General features: G+C 46.2%; 1 protein-coding gene across 2 annotated transcripts in view; it reads left to right on the top strand.

Moving 5' to 3' along the window:
* CUL2 (cullin 2) overlaps positions 1-21,369 on the top strand; it is a 156,749-nt gene that overhangs the window by 20,225 nt on the left and 115,155 nt on the right. For both annotated transcript variants that reach the window (XM_040434290.1, XM_040434291.1), the window contains exon 2: positions 10,982-11,122. In XM_040434290.1, coding sequence (XP_040290224.1) covers positions 11,004-11,122 — 119 coding nt within the window. In that variant the 5' untranslated portion in view covers positions 10,982-11,003. The remainder of the gene's footprint in view (positions 1-10,981; positions 11,123-21,369) is intronic.

The raw sequence follows: 21,369 nt of genomic DNA, 5'->3' as shown, positions 1-21,369 counted from the left end.
TGTCCCTTTAAGTTTCAAATTTCTGGTGGAAAGCCATACTTTATCTCCTATTTTAAAGATTGGTGCTGGTCTACAAAATTTATCTGCCGTATTCTTGTAATTTTCTTGAGCCCTCTCTAATGTTCCTTTTTAGTAGCTCTAAATTTTGCTGGAATAGGTGAAACAGCTGGGAATTTGGGAAGAATATTTGGATGATACCCCAAATTTGCAAAGAAAGGAGTTTGCTAGGTGGAGGCATTTTGGGAGTTATTATAAGAGAACTCAGCCACAGGAAGCAGATCGATACAATCATCTTGTATATGACAGATATAGCATCGAAGATACTGTTCCAGAGTCTGATTTGTGCGTTCAGTTTGTCCCTTAGATTTCGGGTGAAAGGCGGTTGATAGATTAGTATCGTAAACTGCACCCCACGTTTCGAGATTACTTCATGAACTCCATGAAAACTAAACACATTCTGAATTACAAGGTCAGCAGTATCTTTAGCAGAGGGTAGGCCGGTACATGGAATGAAATGTGCAGCCTTGGTGAGCCGGTCAACTACTACCAAAATTGTGTTTTTCCTTGTTTAGAGGTAGGTAGATCTACGATAAAGTCCATGGAAAAAGAACCCCAGGAACGAGAGGGGACCGACAAAGGCTGTAATAAACCCATGGGTAAAGAACGTGGAGTCTTGCATCTAGCACAAATGTCACATGACATGACATATTTCCTTACATCCTGTTGATAATTGGGCCACCAAAAGAAACTGGATAAAAATTCCTGTGTCTTCTGCACTCCTTTGTGACCCGCGATCTTAGAATCATGGACTACTTTAGAGTTTTCAGTCTTATTGTTTTGGGTATATATAGCTGCTGCCCATGGGTCCACACCTTGTTCTTAAGCATTAAATGCACATCATCAGGTGGTCAAGACAGCAAGGAGTCGGTGTCATAGGCCTTTTTTATTTCTTCAAGCAAGTCCTTATTATGAATTACTCCCACAAAATTTGACTCAGGAACAATAGTCTTGAGCGGAATCGTAGAAGTGGAATCATTGGAAAAAATTCTAGATAGAGCATCTGCCTTGCCGTTACGGGAACCGGGCCTGTACGAGATTGCAAAGTTGAATTGGTTGAGGAAGAGACTCCAACGAGCTTGGCGAGGAGACATTTGGCAGATCTAACGAATTCTAAATTACGGTGATCAGTCAGAACTATTATTTGCTGTGAGGTTCCTTAAAGATGATGTCTCCATTCCTTAAAAGCTGCTATGATGGCTAACAGTTCTTTATTCCCCACATCATAATTCTTCTCAGCAGGGGATAAATGTTGGGAGAAAAAAGCACAAGGATGCAATAAACCCTTGTGTCCCATTCAGAAAAGCCCCTATAGCTCATTCTGAAGCATCTACTTCCGCAGTGAAGGCGAGTTCTGGGTCGGGATAAACAATACAGGGGCTGTAGTGAACTTCAACTTTAGGAGACAAAAGCATTCCTGTGCTTGGAAACACCAGGCAAAAACATTTTTTTTTCTTAGTCAACTGTGTAATAGGAGTAATTATTTCTGAGAAATTCTTAATGAAGCGTCTATAAAAATTGGCAAAGCCTGTGAAACGTTGAACATCTTTTATGCTCCTGGGGTAGGCCAGTCTACCATTGCTTTAATATTGCTAGAGTCCATGTGTAGACCATGAGGTGAAATTATATAGCCAAGGAATTGGATCTCAGTCTTTCAATCTTTTTCAATCTTAATGTGAAGTTGATGCTTTCTTAGACATTCCAGAATGAGTTTCACGTGACTCTGATGTTCTTCCATAGAGTTGGAGAAGATCAAGATATCGTCCAAATAGATGACTACGAACTGGTCCAAAATATCTCTGAAGATATTGACAAATTGTTGAAAGGTGGCCGGGGCATTACAAAGACCAAAAGGCATAACAAAATATTTGAAATGTCCGTAACGTGACCTAAAAGCTGTTTTCCATTCATCTCCAGATCTGATATGGACCAGGTTATTGGCATGTTGCACTCTCTCCAAAAGCTCGGGGATCAATGGTAGAGGATAACGTTTTTTTATTGTAATTTTGTTAAGTTCTTGGTAATCAATGCAAGGTCTTAGAGAACCGTCCTTCTCCTTAACAAAGAATATGGGAGTCCCCGCCGGTAAGGAAGATGGGCGGATAAACCCCTTAGCCCATTTTTCTTCTATGTAGTCCTTGAGGGCTTTTAGTTCAGGGCCTGCCAAAGGGTAGATGTTTTCAAAAGGTATAGATGCACCAGGAAGCAATTCTATAGGACAATCGTAGGGTCGGTGTGGGGAGAGCTTGTCCGCATTTTGTTTGTCGCAAACGTCTGCAAATTCCTTGTATACAGAGGGTAACTCTATTACCTTATTATCTTGAGCTGAATTTGTGAACCTTGTTCAGACTGAGCTGTCGAAAGAACATCCTCCGCTGGGAAGCTTATTTCTTTGTATACCCAGTTGATAACAGGGTTCTGTACTTGCATTTAGGGTAGGCCTAGAATAACAGGAAAATGTGGAGAAGAGATCAATAGAAACTATAGGACTTCAAGATGATGGGGTGTTATAATGATTTCAAGTGGTTCCGTCTCTTGATACACTGACCCTGAGCTCAGTGGAGATCCATCTACGGTCTCCATTACCACAAGTGAGAGTTTTTTTCTGAAATCTAACCCTATGCCTTTGAGCAAAAGAGAGGTCCATGAAATTGCCACAAGCCACTGAGAGTTAATCAGGAACTTAATGGGAAGGAAGCAATTGGAGTCTTTATTCTCTTTCTTATTATGAGGGGCCACCGATAAAATGGAATGGATAACTGCTTTCTCAAATTATTCTGTTTCAGATGCAATTGATTCACCATCTGAAAAGTCAGGATCTCTAATAGCTGCCACCAACCTCTGTGGACGGCTAGGGCAGTTGATAAGGAAGTGGTCAGAATTTCCGCAGTAAAAGCATAGACTTTCCCGGAGCCTGTGCTCCCTTCGATCAACGCTTTCACGTCTTAGTATGGAATCTAATTGCATAGGCTCACTTCCTGATTATCTGTAAATTTTTCCTTGGGGTTTCTTGGAAATGGAGACAGGAAAAGAGGGGGACTGCTTTAGTATCATAATTCCAGGTAGCCCATCTCTCGTCGTCGTTCAGACAGTCGGGTATCGATTCGAATGCAATGGTTAATAAAGGCATCCAAACCTAAAGGGGCCTCCGCACAGGCAAGTTCATCTTTTAATGCGCTGCATATTCCTTTCGTAAAAAAGACATTTTCGCTGCGTCGTTGCAATCGGTGTTGACAGCCCACCTCTTGAACTCCATTGCATACTCTGTGAAAGGGCGTCTGCCCTGGCGCAATGCTGGTAATCCTGCTATCAGTAGGAATCTGAGTTGGATTTGTATCAAAGTATGGCCTACATTGAGGAATCCCTGGAATTTGTCACGGTCTCTGCCAAATCTGAATGGTGGCAACTTAGGGGTCATTGCAGGCACTGTAGCGGGTGGTACAAAAACTTGATTTTCCAAGTGGACTATCCGGTCAGATAATGTCTGCACGGTACCACGTAGCTCTTGATTCGCTTGTCCATCAATTTGGATGTTGTGGGAAGTCTGTCCTTCAAAGGCGTCATATTTATTTTTTTAAGTCAGCATCTCGGTACGCATATTAGCCATAGCAGTCTGCAGTTGCTTAATGCGAACCTCCGAACTCCCTGTCCCGGCGGACTCCATTTTAGGCTTGAGTATTCTGTCACGATACTAGTGGAATACTGCTGGAATCCAATGGCAGGGACAAGGCCTGAACACAGGAGGCACCGGAGTCTTGAACAGGAGGTAGCAGGAATGCAGATTAAGACAGGGATTCAGACGAGAGGTCAGGGGGAAACCCAGCGAGTGGTCAGCAGGTGTCCAGGAGTAGCAGGGTAAACTGCAAGGAGAAGGAACTTCACAAGCAACAGCTAAAACACAATACTCGAGCAATGAGTAACAGGCTTGAGAGGAAAACTTATGGGCAAGACAGTCTGAACTAAACAGACCTAGCAGGATGATTCCTGACAATTATATCGATTTATGATGCTATGTAACCCTTACAGTTCTGGAATGTAATGCATAACACTGGCATCATTATGTCAGTGTCATCTAATACATTCCAGAACTGTAAGGGTTACATAGCATCATAAATCAATATAATGCTATGTGACCCCCATCAATGCTGGCCGGTCAGGACGGGAGCTTCACTGCGGACTCGCAGCGTGACACACGCTCGTCTGCAAGGGGCCTAAAGGGGTTTTCCAACAAACAGTAGAGAGGACTATTCTCATCTGATGGGGTCCGACACCTGGGTCCAGAAGGCCCTGGCTCTACTGTGGGTGCTGAGGCCCTCTCACTGCTAACTCTAGGCCAGTGACACCACAACCATCCAGTTGAACGGTGCTGAGCTGGGCCTAGGCCACATGACTGATGGTTGTGACGTCACAGGGGCCTGGGGTAAGCAGCAACAAGGCAGTGGTGTCCACAGTATCGCCGGGGCCTTCTCACACAGCTGATCGACAGGGGTCCCAGATCTTGGACCACCACCGATCAGATGCTGATGACCTCTCCAGAGGATAGGTCACCAGTTACAGTCAGTTAACCCCTTTTAATAAAGACCAGTAGAAAAAAAAATATTTAGCCCAAAATGAGTAGAATGCAATAATAAAAAAAAAATTGCCTCTAAAGGTGTCCATAGCCTTTAAGGGGAATCTGTTACCCCGATTCTGAATTGAGTAGTACTACACATAAGGGCTCCAGATAAAGCTGCACTGAAATACACAGTCCAGACTGCTCTGCTCGCATAATGGAGAGGACTCCTGTGCGCATGCGCAGCAGTCCTGACTATTTTAGTGCAGCTTTAAATGCAGACAGGAGCAACAAATATAGCGATCTGGACTCCTTATTTGTAGTAGCACTTTCTTTTATTATTGCTGTCAGTCTATTGGTGAAACATACCCTTTAAGTAGTTCTCCTGTAACTAGGAAGCATTGTGGAGTTAGGTTTTATGTGATTCCATATTAGAGAGGCTTTACTTTAAACTGTGCGGCTCGCTATAAGAGCACTCTTATGGCTATATGCACTTCTCTGCAGCAACACCCACCCTGATAATATTGCAGACAATTCTTAACGTTTGAAAAATTGTAATTTGGATTGTGTGTGTGTGTGTGTGTGTGTGTGTGTGTGTGTGTGTGTTTTTATAATATATAATTTTTATTTATTTATTTTTTTTTTTTTTCCGACAAGCATACCTTTTGGTGGAGGATTATCAGGAGTAGTGTGAATATGAACTTTTGTTCTGCTCCTGGTGGTGCAGCTTTTCTGGGAAGTGCTCTCTGCATTGAGCAGCACCAATTATATGTTCCTTTGCGAGCATGTCCTGGTCACGTTGCCTTTAAAGGAGTATTCCGGTTGTTAAAAGTTATCCCCCATTTCCTCCCCCGAAATGAACGGAGCAGCAGGTCCGGGCATGCAAGCATTCATCTCTACGGGAGTTCCGGAAGTAGCTGAGCGCTGTACGTGGCTGTCTACTGAACTCACATGGAGCTGAATGGTGCGGCAGTGTGCATGCTAGACAGGAGGGCTCTGAGGTTACGGGGTACCCTTTATCGTGAACGGTGTGACTCCCAGTGGTAGGGCCCCCACTGATCTGATGTTGTGGATAGGGGATACTTTTTAAACGACCAGGATACCCCTTTAAACTGGCTTCAGCGGGTCGCTTCGTTTTTACAGAGGATAGTTTTATATTATATGACTTTATTACACTTCTCAGTCTGTTTAATTTTTCTAATAAATTTGTACTTTAGTCCTGCGTCATTCCTCCTTCCATAGACTTCCTTGCAGCTGGGGGGTTTCCTGGTGTTGTCACCAGGTTTAACCTTCACTAATACAAAGTGCACTCATATTACACATTCAGTTTCTTTGTGATTTACTCCAGAATTTACTGCTTGATGAGAAAGTAAGAGAAATAAAGGTCCAGGTTAAAGGGGTTTTCCGAGACTTTAATACTGATGACCTATCCTCTAGATAGGTCATCAGTATGTGATCGGTGGGGGTCAGACACCCGGACCCCCACCGATCAGCTGTTTGAGAAGGCAATGGCGCCCAGTTATCCCTAGGCCAGTAAAAACACGTTTATTGGTCACGTTACCTAGGAGCAGATCAGCCCCATTGAAGTGAATGATGGGGCTGAGCTGCATTATCAAGAGGTTGTGCAGTGAGTAAATATTGATCACCTATCTCCAGGATAGGTCTCATTATAAGATCAGCAGGGTTCTGACACTCGGCACCCCCGCCAGTCACTTGAATGGGACCAGCACTTGTAATTACACTGCGCCGCCACTACAAGTGAGGTGGTGCGCAGTGAAATCTTGAAGAGGAGGGAGCACTTGCACAAGCACAGCCTTCTTTTCATACAGTCGATCGGTCGGGGGTCGGACCCCTGCTGATTTGATGATGAGACCTATCCTGGGCAGAGGTTATCAATATCTACCCACTGCACAACCCCTTTAATGAGTCTGTGTGCCATGTGAGCGCAGGGACAAAAAGACTGTTGTCTGAATCAAGTCTTATGCAGCTCATATCTATGCGCTATTTTGTGAGTCTGTTGCCTTGAGCCCTTAGACAAATTGTAGGCCTATATAAGGCTTAGTGTACATGGTAGTGCAGTGTGAATAGAGGCACACGCTGGCCCCGTGGTTCTGTAGGCACTCTGCTATATGGTGTTGTGACGTAGTACATTTTCTGCCTGTATCGTCTCCTAGACATTTATCAAGAAGTATCGCACAGTTTGGATAATTTACTTTTAGGGCCCATGCATGGGGAAAAGATCGGGAGCGAACCGATCGTTGCCTGATGTTCAACTGCAGAACGGCTGTTTTTCGTTCAGCTGTCAACCCTGATGTATGCTAATGAATGATCACTACTGTTATCGTTCATCCCCGTACAGATTCAGTGTTTGCTGGCACAACATCCACGTTTACACAGGGCCATGTGCCGCCAGCAAACAACCATTTTAGGTGCCATATGAAAGATGAGCTAATCCAACAAACATTCATTGGGTGATTAGCGGCACTTTTTACAATGTTCCAGTGTGCCTCCTCCCCAATAATAAGAGCCCTTGGATAGCGCCTTTTGATCTAGCAATCTGCATACAGTTGTGTTCAAAATAATAGCAGTCAGACATCACTAACCTGATGAATCACTGTTTTTGGTAAATATGATATTTCTACATGGCAAATAATTTACTAGCAGGTGTAGTAGAGTAATAGAAATCCAACAGTCATGACATGCATGCTGCTGATTCTCTGTAATTCAATCACTTATTGAAAGGGGCATGTTCAAAATAATAGCAGTGTGGAGTTCAATTAGTGAGGTCATTCATTCTTTGAAAAATAGTCGGCAATTATTGTCCTTATTTAAGGAAGGAAGGCAGTAAATGTTCTCTCTGAAATTCTGAGGAAAATGGGTAGTTCCAGACATTGTTCAGAAGAACAGCGTACCTTGATTAAAAAGTTGATTGGAGAGGGGAAAACATATAAAGAAGGGCATAAAATGATGGGCTGCTCAGCTAAAATGATCACAAATGCTTTAAAATGGCAACCAAAACCTGAAAGATGTGGAAGAAAGTGAAAAACCACCATTCAAATGGATAGAAGAATAGCCAAAATGGCAAGGACTCGGCCAACAATCAGCTCCAGGAAGATCAAAGAAGGTCTAAAGTTCCCTGTAAGTACTTTTACAATTAGAAGACGCCTATGTGAAGCCAAACTATCTGCAAGAAGCCCCCGCAAAGTCCCACTGCTGAAAAAAAAACATGTGCTGAAGAGGTTACAATTTGCCAAAGAGCACATTGACGGCCTAAAGAGAAATGGCGCAACATTTTGTGGACTGATAAAACTAAGATTGTTCTTTTTGGGTCTAGTGGCCGGAGACAGTTTGTCAGACGACCCCCAAACACTGAATTCAAGCCACAGTACACTGTGAAGACAGTGAAGCATGGTGGCGCAAGCATCATGATATGGGGATGTTTCTCATACTAAGGGCTCATTCAGACGGCCGTATGCTGTCCGCAAAAATACTGAATGCTATCCGTTTTTTTGCGGATCCGCAAAAAAACGGATCTGCAAAAAAACGTATAGCATTCAGTATTTTTGCGGACCCATAGACTTCAATGGGGCCATGTCCTGATTTTCACGGACAAGTATAGGACATGTTTCATTTTTTTTGCGGAACTGTGGAATAGAAAAGGGCCCCATAGAAGTGAATGGGTCAGCATCTAATCCGCAAAAAAACGGATCCGCATTTTTGCGGATAGCATACGGCCGTCTGAATGAGCCCTAAGGTGTTGGGCTATTTATCGCATACCAGGGATCATGGATCAGTTTGAATACATCAGAATACTGGAAGAGGTCATGCTGCCTTATGCTGAAGAGGAAATGCCCTTGAAATGGATGTTCCAACAAGACATAGACCCCAAACACACCAGTAAACGTGCAACATCTTGGTTCCAGACCAACAAGATTGACGTTATGGAGTGGTCAGCCCAATCCCCGGATCTTAATCCAATAGAAACTTGTGGGGTGACATCAAAAATGCAGTTTCTGAAGCAAAACCAAGAAATAGAGAAGAACTGTGGAATGTAGTCCAATCATCCTGGGCTGGAATACCTGTTCACAGGGGCCAGAAGGTGGTTGACTCCATGCAACACGGATGTACAGCAGTTCTCAGAAACAGCGGTTATACAACTAAATATTAGTGAAGGGATTGAAAGGAAAGCAAAATCTGCAAACATTTCTCAGTTTATATAGTGAATGTTTGAGTTTGTAAAGAAGAATACAAACACTGCTATTTTTTGAACAGTTTAATATTCACTTTTCTTCAATTTTTTTTTAGAAGAAAAACACAAATTTGATAGAATTTCCTTCATGTTTTGATTTGTAATGGAATGTGTAGTGTTCCCCATGCATTTGTGTGTGTGGAATTAAAAGCCATAATTTAGTTTTTTTTAAACACACTGCTATTATTTTGAACACAGCTGTACTAGTGGTGCTATGATCATTATACTGACCTATCCTCTAAATGTGGTCAAGCCATCGCTGTTTCATGGCTCTGGAACTTCCTGCATATTTTGGCATCTTGGGTCTAGAGATCTCTAGGTGAATGGGTCCTTTAAAAGGGTTTCCAGACTACTGTATTTATGTGTCTGCATCCGTATGTCTGTTCCATTGCACCCACAAAAAAGAGAATATGTCTGGAACTGCGGACAAGAATAGTCATTTCTATCATAGAAACACATGGGCGTCTGAACGAGGATGCCACGGTGCCCACTAAAGCACCGCAGTCTCTTCAAACAGCTGATCGGTGGAGGTACCTGGAGTCGGTCCTCCACCGACCTCATAATAATGACCTGTCCTGAGGATAGGTCATCAGTATAAAACTCTCGAGAAAACCCCTTTAAAGAGGTGGTCCGGGCTTTTACTATTGATGACCTATCCTCTGGATTAATCCAAAGACCATAGACAGCAGCAGAGAGCAGGAAGAGAGACGGCACGTGCGCACTGCGAGCACTGTCTCCTCATACAGCTGACCTGGGAATGGGTCATCAATACTAAAAGCCCAGACAACCCCTTTAAGCGTGCGCTTCTGATGATTGGCTGATAAATATTTGAAGAGGTTTGACGGGCTCTAATCATGGGTAGAATCGCTAATCACCGGGGATGTCGCACGTTTACTCGGTGCTGCCTCTAGACCGTGGACAAGGAGAAATCCAAGGAGCCAATGCACTAACGCGTCTAGAAATGTACTTTGTCTCTACCCATCCTACGTGTTGTCTTCTCAGCATTGAGGTATGTGAGTAGCAGAACTACGATGAAGGCTGAGAGATTCTCATTTTCTACCGTTGTCCGGACTTTTGCCGTTTTGTATCGGTGCTCCAACCAGCGGTGTAAAGAAGGACTCCTGGTTGTGAGTAGAGGCGCAGTGAATGAGTCAGTCAGCCCAGGTCACATATTTGGCAGCATGCACAAAGATACGGGGTGTAGTCCGGTGTATTGTAGTGGAACAGCAGAAGTAATTTTGTAATATAGTTTATCTTAATGCCTCACTATTTAGTGAAGAAAAAAAAAAAAAGAGTGAGCTAAAAGCCTCAGCGGGAGCTGCTCAAAACCTGTATAGTTTGTTACAGTGTGTCAGTCTGCTCCAGGCTATTGAGCTCACAGGGCATTGCCCAGGCTGGATACTATAGTGCCCACTTTCTCGCTGGGAGCAGGACTGGTACATATCGGTTTTCAGTCTCTAGAAATAAACCAGATCATGGTATTCACTGACAGCAACCGCAAATCATTCACGCAGGCTTGGGTCTGTGATGTTCAAGCTGGGAGGAGAAGGAGACCCCGGGACCCGATACTGCAGACATGGATGTAAAAACAGATCACCGTTACTCTGGAGGAGTCAAAGTGCACTCTGAACTCGGTTATCTGACTGACGTAATAATTAGGCTTGAATGCTGGAACAATTTTTTTTATTTTTTTGTTTGTATGTGTAACCGTCAAAATCCTTTATGCCATTCTGACCTGTTTTTAAACTCTTCCTGTGCAACTAAATTTTAAAAGACCATAAAACTGCAGGAAACATAGGGACTGGTTTACTAATCCTATAGATGGCGTAACCCTAGACAGGCGGTCCAGACCTGCACCAGATTCACCACAGGGGCTCAGTCTGGATGATAAATGTGCTGCAGGGGGAGACACTTTTCTTTGTGCCAACTATTGGTTGACTTGTGTTTGCAATTTTCATGCTAAATTTTCATCTTTAACTATGATGCCTTTCCTTCAAAGCCTTGCACCTTTTCCAGTAAGCCACGCCACTCTTTGGTGCACTCACATTAGTAAATATGGGCCATAATTATTGACATTGATGTCAAATTTTTTTATTAATTTTTTAATATTTTTTTTTTTGCAGGTTTTAACACTGAAACCCCACCATGTCATTGAAGCCACGAGTTGTGGATTTTGACGAGACATGGAATAAACTTTTAACGACAATCAACGCCGTGGTCAAGTTGGATTACGTCGAGAGGGCAACATGGAATGACCGCTTCTCGTATCCTTTCTATAGCGTTAATGTTTTGTAAAATGACTATGGTGTTGCCTTCTTGTGCGAGCCCCACTTGCACACCCTGTTTTTCTGTTTTCCCTCTCCACATTGTGTTATACTTTTTTTTTTTTTTTATTGATAACTTTTTTGCATGTTTCTGATATATCGCCAACATGAGCAGCATATATTACTAGTATGTAGTGCTTCCTCGTTTACCGTACTACATCCCGATAAGGCACTGAAATGGTTTAAGTGCAGCATTGAGCGTTACATATCAAATTAAGGCGTAAACCTCAGCTGCTCATTTTCTTCATCAATTTGAACGCCCCAGCTTGACCCCAAAAAGTTTACCGGAAGGTGTCAAATTTTTAGATCTACACCTCTCTTACAAAGTCTACATTTTGCACCCGCAGCCCATGTTACTAGGGCACTGTTACTTAACGTGAAGTCTGATAGTGCTCTAATAGAACAGATGGACAGAACAGTCCCATTGAAACCAAAGGGTCATTGTCAAAATTCTTTCCAGTCGCACAGACCTCACAAATGCAGTCTTCCAGCAAGTCTGTATGACACGTCAGACATTCGTTTTTTTTTTTCTTGGTTATACCAGTCATTCCCTTATTTTCATATTTCGCTTAGCAATGTCATTACAATCCCTTTCACTGATATGAGGGGTTTCTGCATTATAGATACTGATGGCCTATGCAAAAACCTGGCACAGCAACTACACAAAGAACAATTCTCGGCCTCCAGCCCCATTCTATGTCTAAGATCTGGCGGCTACTACAAACGTCTGATCGGTGAGGGTGTACACCTTAGGAGGCAATTTTTGTTTATGATTGCATCTTACTCACTTTTACTCATGTTTTCAATTGGCCTTTATTAACCCCTTCAGTACCCTGCCATTTTTAACCTTAAGGACCAGGCCGTTTGTTCTTGTGAATGGCATTGGGGGACACAGCACCATGGGTATATGCCCAGCTGCCACTAGGAGGCTGACACTAGAAGGAACAAGTGTTGGCTCCGCCAAGATGGGCTATACCCTCTGCACAGACACTAAACTAACCAGTTTTAGTCTAGTGTCCGTAGGTCTTGTCTTTTTGGTTTTAATTTAATTTAATTTTTTCCCTTTTTCTTATCTTCTGCAGGTCTCGGCCTGCTGCAGGATGGGACTCCATCGTGGGTATCCACTTTAGTTGCACCCCCTGCAGGCGCGTACTTTGAGTGCATCGCCGGTCACCCAATCCCCCATACTGCATCCGCAGTGACATGCTGGCAATCCCACATCTGTGACGAGTTTGCCGAAGGGGTGACCCTGCGGCACTTTGACGTCGGACGGTGAGTTTTCTCCCCTGTCCCCTTCCCCTGTGGGTCTGGATGTGGGAGTCCCTTTTTCGGGAGGCTTGTCTTGTTCCACTGTCCCCCTTTCCCTCCTGTTTCTCCTGATGGGGGCGCCCTGGTGCTCAATTTGCCCTGCTTCCCCCCCTCCCCGTGTGTCGCTTCTCCCCAGGAGCTCCCCTCTCCTGTTATCCCAGTTTAGCACAGGCTTTTGCGGCGGGCGGAGTTTCGCCTTCTTTTTTGCCTCCTTTTCTTCTGGGCCTCCATCTTGCCAGCACTCCTGAGGGACGCTCTCCAAATTCCCTGCAGCCTTCCTGGCACTCTCCTGCGAATATTACAGCACCTCTTCGGGGACACAGCAGTTGGGGTCCGGTAGGACAGCCTCTGGCTGGCTTTTCTTTTTTCAATGCTGTTCAATGCGTGCTTCAGAATTGTCCGCCCCCTGCCTGATGTTATTTTGAAAAAAAAGCTGCTGATCTTGTGAACACACGGGTGAGTGCCGCTGTCTATTTTCCTTTCTACATTGATTCTACTTGCATCTCACCTGCTACGCCCAGCTGAGCACCTCCGATCGTGTGTGTCCTCCCCAGCCACGTACAGCATTGATTCATGTGCGCTTAGCCGGTGTAGTGGTGCCGGCCCCTACCTTACTTGCTTGGATTTCTTTTTTCCAGGCTCCCAATCGCCCTCATGTCCTCTTCCAGAGAAGACTCCCATCCCCGGCCCCTCCCTCGGGGTCGCTACGTATTATATGTGCGCCCGTAGTTACCATGCGGTCAACCTGAACCTTTTTGTTCGCAGTGCCTTGCCCCCAGACCCTCTCAGGATGCCCTGACTTACCCCTTCTGTGTCGGTCCCTCCTGAATGGGCTGCCTCCCTGTCCCAGGCCATAGGGAACCTTGCCTGACTCTCCCAATCCATAGTTGAGTCGCTGGACTGCTTGCCTGCCCAAAGTGCAGCCGCCTCTGTCCCTCCCAGGGACTCCTCAGTGGACGGGGCACGCTTACGTTCTGACACCAGGTCCCGCAAACGACCTCGGGTTGTCACAACCATGTCCTGCTCCTCCTCGGCATCCTCAGGTCATTCCTAGGACATGTCTGAGGCTGTCAACGAATCCTCCCCTGCTGCACCTTCCGCCGTTTTGGGAGACACCTCTGACTCTGATTCCAGATTGGAGCAGAGCACACCTCTGTCTGCGGCCATGCAGGATCTCATCAGGGCAGTTAGGGATTCTCTCCGCGTGCAGGAAGACCCCTCCTTCAGCTCACTGAGTGCTTTTGTTCGTCCCGACCTCGGAACGTTTTCAAACGTTTTACTCGAACCTCTTCACCGTTCCCAAGAAGGACTGTTCTCTGCGCCCCATTTTGGATCTAAAGGCGCTGAATTATTTCGTCTGTGTCCGCCACTTTCGCATGGAGTGCCGAGTGTTCCTTCCTCAGGAACAGGTAGTGGCCCTCCAGTCAGGGCTGGCTTGCCTTCGTGAGCAGTCTCCTCTGTCCATCAGGGTGTGCATGCGTGTCCCGGGTCGGATGCTTTCAGCCTTCGAGGCAATTCTTTACGCCCAATTCCACACCCGGTCCCTTCAGCTCGCAATCCTTGCCCGGTGGAACAAGTCTCCGTCAGGCCTCGATCGCCCGATCCTCCTGTCCCCTCAGGTCCGCTGGGACTTGCGCTGGTGGCTGAACCCGCTAACCGTCTCCCTCGGCACATCATTCCTTACCCCCTCGTTGGCAGGTGATCTCCACAGATGCCAGCCTGGCAGGTTGGGGGGGGGGGGGGCAGTCTTCAGGTCTCTCACAGCCCAGGGTCAGTGGTCGATACGGGAGAGCTCCCTACAGATCAATATTCTGGAGCTCAGGGTCATTTAACTAGCCCTGTCCTGTTGGACTCCCCTTCTCCGCGGTCATCCTGTCCGTAATCAGACGGACAACTCCACGGTGGTGGCTTATTTAAATCACCGGGGGGCACCAGAAGCGCGGCAGTCCTGAAGGAAGCCTCTCGCATCCTGTGGTGGGCAGAGGAACACGTTCACGCTCTCTCCGCTGTCTACATCCCCCAGAGTCAACAATTGGGCATCCGACTTCCTTAGTCGCCAGCGCCTCGACCCGAGCGAGTGGTCTCTCAATCCAGAGGTGTTTCTACAACTCTGTCAGCGTTGTGGAACTCCAGACGTGGATCTCTTCGCCTCCCGTCTGAACCACAAGCTTCCGCTTTACGTCGCCAGATCTCGGGGTCCTCAGTCTTTGGCAGTATACGCCTTGGTGCTCCCATGGTCCCAATTCAGTCTCCTATATCTCTTCCCTCCCCTTCCGCTTCTTCCTCGGGTACTCAAACGCCTCAAGATGGTTCGGGTCCCGGCGATATTGGTAGCTCCGGACTGGATTCGCAGGGCATGGTACTCAGACCTTGTCTTCCTGCTCGCCCACGGCCCTTGGCGTCTACCTCTGTGTCCCGACCTCCTTTCCCAAGATCCGCTATTCCACCCGAGTTTACCTGGACTTCATTTAACGGTGTGGCTGTTGAGGACGCGGTCCTGAGGTTCCGCAGTCTTTGCGAGTCAGTCATCCAGACCATACTTCATGCAGGTAAACCCCAGTAGGCCAGGATTTACCATTGTATTTGGAAGGCTTATTTTGCTTGGTGTGAATCTGGCGAGATTCACACTCTCTCCTTTTTTTCGTCCCTAGGATTCTTGCCTTTCTTCAGGCCTGCCTTGAGAAGGGTCTCCGCCTTGCCTCCCTCAAGGGTCAGGTCTCGGCCTTGTCTGTCCTTTTCCAAAGGCCCTTGGCCTCTCGTTCCCTCCCTTCCGTTCTCTGGTGGGATTTTAATTTGGTCCTAGATGCCCTTCAGTCCTCTCCCTTCGAGCCCTTGAAGGAGGGCTCCCTTTCTTAGGTCTCCTTTAAAGTTGCGTTTTTAGTCGCGATTACTTCTATTCACAGTATCTCCGAGCTGGCGGCGCTCCCTTGTCGGTCCCCCTTTTTGGTTTTTCACCAGGACAAGGTTGTTCTGCACCTAGTTCCCTCCGTTCTTCCCAAGGTGGTTTCTTTCTTCCACATTAATGAGGAGATTGTCCTGCCTTCATTCTGCCCCAACCCTTCTCACCCCAGAGAGCGGTCTCTCCATCGTCTGGATGTGGTTCTGGCGCTCCGGCTGTATCTCCAGTTAACGGAATCCTTCCGTCGGTCTGACACTCTCTTTTTCGTCCTTGAGGGCCCACATAGGAGTTTACAAGCCTCCAAAGCTACCATCTCCCGTTGGATTAGGTCGGCTGTCAAGGAAGCCTATGTGGCGAAGGGTCGTGAGCCTCTCTTCCGGTTGACCGCTCACTCCACTAGGGCAGTTGGGGCATCATGGGCGGTTCGGCATCTAGCCTCTGCTTCCCAGGTCTGCAAGGCCGCAACCTGGGCCAAGTTCTACCATATTTATTCCTTGGCCTCTGCTGATGCCAGTTTGGGTCGCAAGGTCCTGCGAGCGGCTGTGCAATTGGTTCTTCGCATGGCGGTTTCTTCCCACCCTCGGGGACTGCTTTGGGACGTTGCATGGTGCTGTGTCCCCCCCCAATGCTATTCACGAGAAAAATTTATTTTTGTACCTACCGTAAAATCCTTTTTGGCGTTGGATGCATTGGGGGACACAGATCCCACCCTTGTTGTTTTTTTTTCTTCGTTCAGGTTTCTCCAGGATCCTGTGATAATGGTCCTCTTTCTGGTTTAGGACATGTTGGCTTCTTTGTTTGTCTGGTTTTTTGATGCTCCTACTGCTTTCGGACCATCTGGTTAGTTTAGTGTCATTGCAGAGGTTATAGCCCATCTGGGCGGAGCCAACACTTTTTTTTACTTCTAGTGTCAGCCTCCTAGTGGCAGCTGGGCATATACCTATGGTGCTGTGTCCCCCATTGCATCCAACGAGAAGAGGATTTTACGGTAAGTGCAAAAATCAATTTTTTGCAAATCTGACATGTCACTTTATGTGGTGTTAACTTTAAAACGCTTTTACTTATCCAAGCAATTCTGAGATTGTTTTCTCGTCACATATTGTACTTCAAGACAGTGGTCAATTTGAGTCAAAATATTTTATTTTTATTTATTAAAAATAACAAATTTACCAAAAATTTTGAAAATTTTTTATTTCTCTGCCTTTAAAACAGATACTGATACCTCCTAAAATAGTTATTACTTTACATTTCCCATATGTCTACTTCATGTTTTGGATCATTTTGTAAATTACATTTTCTTTTTTTGGGACGTTAGAAGTTTAGAAGCAAATCTTAAAATTTTTAAGAAAATTTTCTAAACACAATTTTTAAGGACCAAGTCTGATGTCACTTTGTGGGGCTTATATAATAGAAACCACCCATAAATGGCCCCATTTTAGAAACTACACCCCTCAAGGTATTCAAAACTGATTTTACTAACTTTGTCAACCCTGTGGGTGTTTCAAAATTTCACTATTTTGGCAGATTTTCCATTTTGATTCATTTTTTCCGCTAACAAAGCAAAGGTTAACAGCCGAACAGAACTCAATATTTATCATAGGGGTGGGCGATATAGGCGATATGCGATATAAATTTGGGCCACGATATGGATTTTCGCCATATCGCCTATATCGCCGGACCGCGATATGATCGCGCTCTCTGCGCGCACCATTTTCTCCCGAGCCGGCCGGCACAGTGGAGGGAGAAGGAGGGAGTCCCTCCCTCCCCACTGTGCGCGGCTGCCGCTGAACACCAATGAGGGCAGAGTAGGAGGAGGAGCGGAGGGACTGTGGCCACTGCGCCACCAATGAATGTGCCGGCCATATCCCACAGGGTCCCCCTCCTCCCCCCCATCATTGGTGGCAGTGGGCAGTTCCGATCGGAGTCCCAGCAGTGTAATGCTGGGGCTATGATCGGTTACCATGGCAGCCAGGAGTCATGTTACTGAAGTCCTGGGTGCGATGGTATGTTAGCGAGCAGCATTATACTCACGTGCGCCGTGGCCGCCGGGCGTTCCTTCTTCTGTCTGTGCGGCGGATTGCTAATTCCTATAGCATTAGCAATGCGCCGCACAGACCTATGAGAAGAAGGAGCGACCGGCGGCCATGGCGCACTTGAGTAAAATGCTGCTCACTAACATACCATCGCAGCCAGGACTTCAGTAGCGTCCTGGCTGCCATGGTAACCGATCGGAGCCCCAGCATTACACTGCTGGGACTCCGATCGGAACTGCCCGCTGCCACCAATGATGGGGAGGAGGAGGGGGACCCTGTGGCCACTGCCACCAATGATTAATACTGGGGAGGGGGGTGGGTGGATTTGAGTTACCATAGGGGGCGGATCAGAGGCTGGGAGGGGGGGCGGATCAGAGGCTGGGAGGGGGGGCGGATCAGAGGCTGGGAGGGGGGGCGGATCAGAGGCTGGGAGGGGGGGCAGTTCAGAGGCTGGGAGGGGGGCCAGATCAGAGGCTGGGGGGGCACATGAGAGGCTGGGGGGCACATGATAGGCTGTCTGCCATGGTCAGCTCCCTGCTGTTGTGTGCAGAAAGCACAGGGCAGCAGGGAGAGTGTAAAGTCCTATTCACCCTAATAGAGCTCTATTAGGGTGAATATGACAAGGGTTCTAGCCCTTAAGGAGGCTAATAGTTATTAAATAAAAAGTAAAAAAAAAAAAAAAAGTTTAAACACCCCCCCCCCCCATATATAAAACAATATATTGCATATCGCACATGCTTAAAATTATATCGCAATATAAATTTTAGGCCATATCGCCCACCACTAATTTATCACCCTGATTCTATAGTTTACAGACACACCCCATATGTGGTTGTAAACTGCTGTAAGGGCACACGGCAGGGCGCAGAAGGAAAGGAACGCCATATTGTTTTTGGAAGGCAGATTTCACTGGGATAATTTTAAGTTGCTATGTCACATTTGAAGACCCCCTCATGCACCCCTAGAGTAGAAACTCCAAAAAAGTGACCCCATTTTGGAAACTACGGGTTAAGGTGGCAGTTTTGTTGGTACTATTTTAGGGTACATATGATTTTTGGTTGCTTTATATTACACTTTTTGTGAGGCAAGGTAACAAAAAATAGCTGTTTTGGCACTATTTATTTCTTGTTTTTTACAATGTTGATCGGACAGGTTAGATCATGTGTTATTTTTATAGAGCAGGTTGTTACGGTCGTGACAGTACCAAATATGACTACTTTTTCTGGTTTGTTTCAGTTTTACATAATAAAGCATTTTTGAAAAAAAACTATTTTTTGTGTCTCCATATTCTGAAAGCCATAATTTTATTTTATTTTTTTTTTATCTTGGGCGACTGTCTTATGTAGGGGCTCATTTTTTAGGTATGAGATGACTGGTACTATTTTAGGGTGCATATGACTTTTTGATCGCTTGGTTTTACACTTTTTGTGATGTAAGGTGACATCAGTTTTTTTACACCGTTTTTTTATATATATATATATATATATATATATATATATATATATATATATATATATATATATATATATATATATATATATTTATTTTTTATGGTATTCACCTGAGGGGGTTACCGTAGTTCATGCAATATTTTTTATACAGCAGGTTCTTATGGATGTGGCGATACCTAATAAGTATACTTTTATTATTTTTTTAATTTAAGTTTTACACAATAACAGTGTAACAGTGGCTGCTGTGCGCCGCTGTTCCCCTGCTTACCGCCGCGGTCCCCGGCACCGTGTTCTGCAGTGATCTGCTGCCAGTGCTTCCCATTCACCGCTACAGCCCTCCGCTACAGCGCTATTACAGTTTTTTTATTTTTGTCCCCCTCTGGGACTTCAACTTCTGGGGTCTGATCCCCTCTGCAATGCATTAAAATACAACCTGTATTGTAATGCATTGGCAGTCAGCTTTTATGCTGACAGCCTGCCTGTGAGACCCAGCCTAAGGGGCTGGATCTCACAAGCTTCTGTAGAAGTCAAGATCCGATGCCTATGGAAGGCATCGGGCTTGCCTTCTCTGCCATTTGGTTCCCTGCCACTGCAGCACGGGGACCTGTTGGGGTAGCCGTGTATGCCGCCGTAAAAGCTGACTGTGGCATACGAAGGGTTAAGACGCCGGCATCTGGGTTTTCACCGATGCCGGTGTCTGCAGCAGGGGCCTGGCTGTTAGTGACTGCCAGGTCCGTGCCGCTGATTGGGCGGGCACAGCTCCTGCACCCACCCGATCAGCTCGCTGTAAATGTACGGCGCTGGTCCTTAAGGGGTTAAAAGTATTAAGCCATTCTGTCACAAAGCGTTAACTGTTTTTCTAACTGTGTGACTGGTAGTTTCACTTTCACCTTGTGCCGTCATCTAATAAACCTTTTCTGTAAATTACTAAGAGGTCATAAACACTTATTTAAGACACATTCTTTTCAGTAAAATGAGAACTGAGCTATAATGAGTGTTTATAAGGTCAGAGAGCAGAGATAAGGAGCCCATCTTCTCCCTAGATGACGAAAAAGACAAAAAATCCACAGGCTGCTACTACAGGATCTCAGCTATGTACCCAAAAAAGGATTCCATAGTTTTAATAAAGACTGATTGAAATAAAAAATAAAAAAAAATAAGATTTTTAGCTCAAAATAAGTACAATGCAATAATAAAAAGAAATCGCCCTCAAAGGTGTACATAGCCTTTAAAATTTTAAGTCCTATTGATATTCTCCTGCTGATCGGTTCCATTTTCAGTTGATGCCTGGCCAAAGGGGCGGGGCTTATTAATGTTTTCCGCCGCATGCTTCCGAAACACTCATCGACGAGTGAGGTAGAGAAATTTTTTATTTCCTAGCGACTGTTGCTACTCAAACAGTTTGGAGGTACATACCTAGCCCGCACTTAGTGTGGCTGGGTCCGCCAATTTAGGTTATCTGGCATATATTATTATTCAGGTGTGTCAGTGTACACAATTTACTTTTATTTTCTCGCCCATATTCCTTGGGGGACACAGGAAACCATGGGTATAGCTCTGCTCCCTAGGAGGCGTGACACTAAGTGAAAGCTGTAAGCCCCTCCTCCATCAGCTATACCCTTCAGCCTGGAGAAGAGACTGCCAGTTTTTGCTTAGTGTCCAAGGAGGCAAGACACCCCCTGCTTATGCAGGGTTGTTTTCCTATAATTTTTTATTTTTTGCGTTATTTGTTGTTTTAATTCGATTTTTTTATACTTACAGGGACAACAGAGGCGCATTAGACCCCTCTGTTTCTCCCGGGGTTGAGTTGCGCCAGTGCCGGTAATTCCGCACTGCCGCCTCCCCCACAGAAGACAAGGTGGACCAGGGCAGCCTCGCTCCCCTGCGTCCCGCCAGCTCAGGGTCGCCCGCACGCCAAGTCCCTCCCCCGGCTTCCTGCCACTGCGGTGCCAGGAGCTGAAGGGGCGACCCCGCTGGATGGATTGAGGGCGAAGACAGCATATGGGGAGAGTGGCTGCTCCAGCCTCCCCTTCCTACCGCTGCTACACCCCCACCACTGCTACACCCCCCCCCCCCATGGGCATATCAGGACCGTTACCGGGCATCATTTGGGGGGGACTTTGTCTTGGGCAAGTCCTTGGCACGGACGCTGCCTTCAGGGGACGGCTGCAGGCAAGGAGGCCGTCTGCCACATCCAGGCGCGGCGGGGGCCGCTTACTTGGCGCGAACGGCGCCATTTCATCTTGGCCGGCACTTCATCACCTTGGGGGTTAAAATCATTTTGCCGCGCGCGGCTCGGCTTCTCCTTCAGCGCGGCAGAGGGGGGCGGAGCTTCCTACATGCGCTCCGATACTTCCGGTTTCGTCGGGCTACACTTCTCATAGTGCTGCGTGGAATCCTCTCTGCCGTCCGATCCTGAAGCCATTCATCTCCGTGCTGCTGCCTCTCCTCCACAGCCTCCTCAGTCTGTTCCCCTTGCTGCTGCCGCTTGCATCA

This window comes from Bufo bufo, chromosome 5, assembly GCF_905171765.1.
Source record: "Bufo bufo chromosome 5, aBufBuf1.1, whole genome shotgun sequence".
NCBI lineage: Eukaryota > Metazoa > Chordata > Amphibia > Anura > Bufonidae > Bufo > Bufo bufo.
Note: the sequence above shows the minus strand (reverse complement) of the source record. Positions and strands in the feature narration are given on the sequence as shown.